Raw genomic sequence first — 7,988 nt, 5'->3', positions numbered from 1 at the left:
AAAAGTACTAGACAGCAAAGAATTATTCATAAATTATAGCTAGTAGTAAACTAGTCAATGGCTATGTAACATATCTAGCCTGCATAATCCAGCCTTTAGCTATAAAATCAGATTGGCTAGATCAATTTCTACTCGGGAAGTTGTAGGATACGTAGAATAATAAAAGAAATCGATTTTTGTAAAAAAAATTTATATTGTATTTTGTAGACATATTTAATTTTGCAAATTTGTAAATGTAAAAATAAATATTATTATTTGGTTTTTTAAAATTATTCTACGTATAAAAGTATTAAGATAAAAATCATCAAAATATTTCATATATATATATATATATATATATATATATATATATATATATGTAGGTCTAGAGGTATGTTCCGGGACTGTTTACGTTTTTTGAAATGTACAGTCCTGGAATATAACGCATATATATGTAATCAGATTCAAAAAATTGTCCCGAAACGTGCCGTAGGACATGAATTTTTTCCAGGACAGTCCTGGAAACTGCCAAATGTCCTGGAATATACCGATGTAAAAAATAAAAGTCCCGGAACATACTTCTGGACCTACATATATATATTTTATATTAAAAGTATCATGATAAAATTTAAAATATCTTAGGAAATGTTTAATGAAAGAGAACTTTATTATAGTGTTTTGAAAACGTCTCGACAAAGGCTGCAAGAATATGCAATAAAAATGGGGGAATTCCATTTAAAAAAACATCACATTGACCTGGCCTTGAAAAGGTCACTTAAGGTCAAATCCATATTTCCATTATTTGTCCCCCTTAATATCCTACAACTTTTGTCTGAAACGTTTTTCCATATCTAAAGCTGTTTCCGAGATCCAGGGATGAGCTGTGTCAGACTTTAGATTCATCCTGTATACAAGAAACATACACGATTCCACTTCAATGCATATTGCACTTTATTTGATACCGTCTATACCTATATACATAAATATGCATAATATTTAACATTAAATAGTAAAATATCCCTGTTAATTTGAGTATACAATAAGTCTACCAAGAGAAATATTGTCCGATAAATAATTCCTTTGTACGCGATATATGTGATTAATTATCATAAATTATAGTTTATTCTACACGCAGTATGGATAAGTCAGCATTATTATACTGTATTAGTAGAATACATCCAATTATATAATGTCCACAGCACACCAATAGAGATGAAAATTTCCACTAATGTAACGAACAGATATACTCTAAAAATAGAATAAATGTGATTAATATATTGTACATATTAAAATTATTTGAATTATTCTGTTTATAAACAGAAATTTGTATAAATTATATTTAATATGTACTAAAGATTTTATATTAATGCTTTTTCTCGCTTCTTTCTAAAATATTTAGATCACACAATATTCATTCATAGTATACATATATAATTTATAATTAATATTAATATAAGTAATTATTACAAATATCTTACTCTATCGCTGAATTAATAAATAAACTTGCAATAAAGGTCTTGAGGTTTCGACATATTTATCTAAAGTGTGATGCCATAATTATAACTATAAATCATATGTATGTACCTACTTTTTATACACTAGATTTGTTTCCGAGAAGATTTTTATTTTTTATTGCGATTACATGTTATCTAATAGGAGCCAAGCTTTTAAATGCCATGCATGATTATAAAAATGTGTAAATAATAATAAATGCTGTTTATAATATATTTTACCTGTTCCTGTGTGCTTTGGCTGCATCCAATCGATTCATGTCTTCGTGAAGAAGAAACTTTTTGCCACCCACGTTACAAATCCTTCATATCGTAAAACAAATATTTATTAGCTTTAATTATTTTCAGTGTAAACGTTATTCAGAATGGAAAATATAATAAACTTACTTCAAGTAATGTCTAATATCGTAATCGGAATAATTCATTAAAAACATATCCCGGTCATCAGGTGATATTGAGCACATCAGAGGTGACATATTCGTATTGCTGTATTTCCATTCGTGAAACGAAAAGTAACTTACAGCACGATTGGCCACGTACAGATTTCTCATCAGTCGCATTAATCTAATTTTAATATTACTCATTAATAATTTAGTTATAACTACACAGCTTCAATCATATTACATATAAGTTTTAAAGTCCGATTAAAATAAAATAAATGTATAAGAAACATGTTTAAAAAACATTTATATAGATATGTTGTTAAGTATACAAATTTCATTTAAATATATGTAGAAAAGATAGATAGCTAGATAAAGAAAAACAATACGTAAAATAAATTTCTAGACTAATATTAAATAAAAATACTATTTTATTGGGAAAAAAACTATTATTTTGCTATTATTGCGGAGCAAATCCGTCAATTAAATTAAATACATGCAGAAATTTAGTTATTATGAATTTACTAAGCTTATAGTTAAATATTTAATTCGAAACTTACAAAGGTCGACGTCCAAAGAATTTTGAAACGAAATCTATTAACATAGCTGGCAAAATATGCAATAATATCGTTAATATGTAAAACAGAATGAAATTATCGGTCAATATTGTATTAGGAATCCAGATAATTCCTTCCAAAGGTATCTCACGTGTGACACTGAATAGCGTTCTTATAACATTTTGATGAGTCATGTGTTTCTGAGTCGTACAGTTTAAAACAAAAGGTGTGGAACTCTCTGTAAATCTATATAATAATAAACAAAATTATACATTATTAAATAAAATAAATAATAATAAATTTACAACTTACAGAATTTCGTATAATCTGCAGTTTTGTATAATCTTGAGTTTCAGAAAGAAGACTAATACTTACGAAATGTCAAATTGTTCTAACACATATAAATATTATTCAAGAGTAGTAATATTATAAAATGTTTCGGCGAAATAATGGCAAAAAGATAAAAACATACAAAAATAGTTATTAAATTATTTAAAAATTGTCAGTTTTTTTTAAAGATGTAAATAATTTTATCAAAGAATATGTTTTCAAAATCTAAAGTGCAAGCCTTTCAATAAAAAGTAAAAAATATAATAAACGTAAGACTGAAAAAACACTAAATAGTCGAAATTCGCATTACAAAAATGTGTAGTAAAAATCATATTTTTGAATAATTTCATACATTAAATGCATAATATTGCACGATTCTAACTTCTGCAACCATAGGCTTAGTATTCCGCTAATAGCATTTCTCTTTAGACTTAATAAGATAGTGCTGTGTGAATCCGACAAACCAAGTTGGCTCACAGTTTTTCAATGTTTATATCGGAAAGACGTTATATATTGCCAGTCACGGTCGATTTAAAATTACTTTACTTGAATTAATAAGATAGATTAAATATATTTTAAACAAAATGTATATAACCATATTGTAAACATGTATTGATATAATTTCAAATAGAGAAAATAAGCTATCGTATTTACAATTTAATATAGTTAAAAATGCATGCGTTGATAATTATACCTGGTTAATCCTAGCTTCCAAGATACAGCAATTATAGCTTTAATGACAAAGTCTACTGGTACTGAATTTTCAGTAACATGCTTATTACAACAGGCTACTCGTATTACTCCCTTTCCGCCACCAACGTAAAGTCCTAATGGACCATAAACGTTATCTATCCATCCCGGGACTGGCTCTTCTAGCGTTGGCATCACTAAAATATGAGATACATTTGTCTATTAATGTTAGATTATTACTTAAAATATTACTTTGTAATATTATTAAACTATTTCTTGCCTATATATTATCAAATGAAATGAGAAGAGAGAAGTTGTAGAATCTTATACATATATACTTATATTTATTCAATTTCTGTTTATTTTAATTTCTGTAAGAAAGCTCAAACATATTTATTTATTAGCAAAAGTATTTGTAAAAAAAACATATTTGTCCTATTTGATTATATTATATAAAACACATAAAAATAGATCTTCTAAAATCTGTATTAAAACTTAAATTATTTTAACATGCGTTTTTTTTCTATTTATTTTCTATTTAATATTTAATATTGTTATCATCTTCTTCCCTCTTTACAAGAAATTATACTCTATCAGTACAACTATTTTATTTCAAGACAATATAAAACAAAATACTGGAGGTACAAATATTCGGCATACTTTATAATGATGTATTTAAACAAAAATTTATTTTTAAAAATTAAAAGAAAGGCTACGTACCCACGGAAGGTCTTACAATCGCGCAAGGTAAGGAAGAAGAGTATTCCTGTATTACACTCTCTGCTAGGTTTTTCGAAAAAATATACGTGTTGGGAAAGTAATCCAAACATCTATACATAATATCAAGTATATAAAAAATTAAAAATTTGAATATTATTAACAGTACGATGTAAAAAAAATAGTTTTAAAAAACAAAAGAATAACTATATCTAATAATAAATAATATAATATAATAACAAATATATATACAATAATATAGTAATAAAATAATAATTCTGAGAAAACATGTAACTATAAAAAAAATTGTAATTACAATTTCCATTTACTTAGCTGTCATTCAATTTAACAACTTATAAACCTACTTAGCTGTAAAGATGTTTAAAGTATGTTCATCCAACGATTCAGCTATTTCAATCATCTTCTGCCAATCAGCTATAGGTGGATATGCTTTTTCTTCAATAAATTGCTTATTCACATGTGCGAATGCTGTACTGACATATACCAATGCCTTTAACAGATAAATAGAATCCACTTGAAAATTATACTTTTAAAAAACTTTTTTCAACATACAAAAATTTGTAATATAACAATAGGTAATTAATCTATATTAATTAGATACTGATATATTATGATATCTTAATCAGGACTCTACATTTTTCCAAATTTATTTTGTTTAAACTATTATTAACTTAAAAATGCGACATAATAAGTATTTGGGAGAAAATTTGTGATTAAAATATGAGTTATCGCGCAAAAATATTACCTAAAATATGTCATATGATGAAATGGATTATTCATGAATACAAATGCACAATCTTTGTTAATCTGATTGAGTAAGAATTACTTACTTTTACATTCTTCATACTTTGAGCTAAAATACAGATATCTCTCGTTGCTCTAGTATTGACAAATATGGAGTATTTTAAACTGTCATTAAATCTCACACTTGCCGCTCCATGTATTATTATAGTCACTCTTTCAATCAACATTTGTCTGTCCGCATCCGACAAACCTAATCCTTTCTCACTAACATTGCCAGAAATCGGAATTAATTTCTCGAAATTTGAAGGTCGTTCTTCGCGCAGTTTTTCATATAACTGAAATAGAAGTATGTTATAAATTATAAAGATGTTTTTATTAAAATAATTACAGTAACTTTTAAGATAATTTGAATAAAACATTAGAAGGATAGAACGTGTAATGACGTTTACAACATTTTACTCTAAATGCATTCCAGTATTTTATTACATATCTATTTAGAAAGTATTAATGTTAAAAGTAACTGTCTTTAATAATGACGTTATTATAGCGTTTAGAAAAGAAATTTATTTTACCATACGTTTAAATATGTGATACAATGATATTAAAGATCTCAATAATTTTAAAGAAATGCGTTGTTACAAAAAGTTTCTCTTTTCATATCAAACTTACCGGTAAATTCAACATTTGTTGGAGCCTTTCGTTAACATTTAGTCCTTTTTTTGAACGCATTAACAGAAATATTTCACGAACATCTGGGCACGATCGCAATATCTTTTCAATAAACACTTTACCCAGAAATCCTGTTGCACCTGTCACAAATACACTTTGTCCAGCGTAGAATGCAGGAATCGATTTGGCCGGATCAATTGTCATCTTATTTATTACTTTTAAAACAAAGCTAATATTAACAATGACAACTCAGCAACATGTAGGTACTGAAACACTTAGAATCATTGTCTCTTTTATTATATCGAAAAAGAAATGTAGATAGAAATCGAATAAATCACTTGTGATTCGCCATTGTAATCAAACGCGACGCGAACGCATGAAGTATTGCGCAAGTAGTAGCCAAAATCAGCTACCACTTGCGCACGAACTGAATTATTTCTGTTTTATAGCCAATCAAATCAATGGAACTACTTGTGATTTAACCAACAGGAAATGAAATGCAGTTTAAATTTGAAAGATCAAGCATACAATACATGTTACAATATTCCAAATTCCAAGTAGCAGAATAATTAACGTTTAAAAGCGTCTTAACTGAAGGCGTCTTATTGACGTCAGAGACATCATGAGACCTTATTAATGCGTTATTTTATATGTCATCCCAGGTAGCAACCTGGGATACATATATGTTTTATAATATGGCAGTAAAGATTAAGTATAAAATAAAATATATTTTATATTGTATTTTAAATTTTTATGTCATTGCATTTTTATTTATAATTATTTGCAACGCATATTTTTCATATAGATTTAAATATAATATTATAGTGTTAGATAGAGAGAGAAATATATATAAGTATATATATATAGCTCTTTATTTCATTTTCGTACACTGACGGGTTTTCATATTGAATTAGTTATAGCGATCTTACTGACTCGTTTTTGACATTATTTAAACGTTTTATTTCGCATCGAGGAAAGTCAGATTCCATGCATACATTCTGATAATGGTACTACCTACTTTTGTAGACTCTTCGCTTCGCGTAAATTATTAGAATTTTATGAATTTTATAATTTGAAGAACACACAGAGTGTCATAAAACAGTATTGCGGCGAATCAGGGATATCATGGCATTTTATTCCATCCAAATGCTCCACATTTCGGTGAACTTTGGGAAACCACGGTGAAACCGACTAAACATATTATTTTAAGAGTAGCAGGAAATGCTCATTTCACCTTTGAAGAGTTACACACTGTACTATGTGAAATAGAGGCTGTACTAAATTAACAGTATTGAGTTCCAATCCAAATGACTTGAGCTATCTTACATCGGGATATATCTTGATTGACGATGCACTGAATGATTCTCCCTGTCATAACCTTCAGGTCATTCATGACGTTGATCAGAATCGTCTCTTACATTGGCAAAAAGTGGAGCAGCTTTGTTAGCATTTCTGCAGCCGCTATAGAATTTTGAATATTTGAACCATCAGTTACAGCAGCGGCATAAATGGACTATGAATAAAGACAAACAATTGCAACCTGATGAGCAGCTAATACTGACCATGGTTAAACAATCTGGCCTTCCTCCACTTCATTGATGGATATTAGATCGACTAAGAACATTCATCCGGGATCAAACGAATTTGTAAGTTTTGCAACTTTGACTACACGTCTAAAGGATGTCAGGATTACATGTCAGGCCATTTTACTACTTGACAATTAATATTATTCATATTATGTACAATTTAAATTATATAATTTATATTAGCTTTCGTTGTAACTTTACATAATCTCTTTGTAATTAATTGATATGACATCTTTGATGATTAATATTGTTTATTGTAAATATTGAGAGACATTGTATTCCAAGGTGTTTCGTATTCTCTTATAAATTTAAATCATTCGCTTTAACGCTCTTATTGCATTGACATCTTGGTGTATCGATCGTGACTTTTCGTCAATTCGGAATTGTGGGAACTCGCTTAAGAAGCCTGTCGGTCACGATTGGCTTTTTTTAGTTTAGATCGGTCTTGTCCTTGCTCCAAGCTAATCATTATTATAATACACAAACACTGCCTGCAGTTGAGATATACAAAAATAAATGAATGACTATAAGCACTTTCAAGAAAGTTAGTCTGCCTTTTCTGACCGATCCATTCACATCCTCAAATTTATTAGCCAGTAGAGGTCCAACTTCGTTTGTGTTCTTCTGGATCTATACCAGAGGCTTGCACAAAGTAATATTTAACACACCATATCATCCTAAGAATTACTTTAAAGAGAAACGAATAAATAGCATCTTCTAGTAAATGTGTGTATAAATTATCTAATTTTCTTTATTTTAATGTTATTAAAACGAATTACTACAATAGCTATCGAGGTTTAACAA

General features: G+C 28.1%; 1 protein-coding gene across 1 annotated transcript; it reads right to left on the bottom strand.

Moving 5' to 3' along the window:
• Positions 1-912: 912 nt before the first annotated feature.
• LOC139808399 (fatty acyl-CoA reductase 1-like) lies at positions 913-6,025 on the bottom strand. Its single transcript, XM_071770318.1, has 9 exons — positions 5,599-6,025; positions 5,016-5,264; positions 4,530-4,675; positions 4,168-4,277; positions 3,452-3,644; positions 2,431-2,673; positions 1,878-2,054; positions 1,713-1,793; positions 913-1,227 (listed from the first exon to the last, which is right to left on the bottom strand). Exons 1-9 carry the CDS (start codon positions 5,800-5,802, stop codon positions 1,134-1,136), a joined length of 1,497 nt encoding a protein of 498 aa, XP_071626419.1. The 5' UTR covers positions 5,803-6,025; the 3' UTR covers positions 913-1,133.
• Between the last annotated feature and the right edge of the window lie 1,963 nt (positions 6,026-7,988).

The sequence above is a fragment of the Temnothorax longispinosus genome, chromosome 2 (genome assembly GCF_030848805.1).
Source record: "Temnothorax longispinosus isolate EJ_2023e chromosome 2, Tlon_JGU_v1, whole genome shotgun sequence".
NCBI lineage: Eukaryota > Metazoa > Arthropoda > Insecta > Hymenoptera > Formicidae > Temnothorax > Temnothorax longispinosus.
Note: the sequence above shows the minus strand (reverse complement) of the source record. Positions and strands in the feature narration are given on the sequence as shown.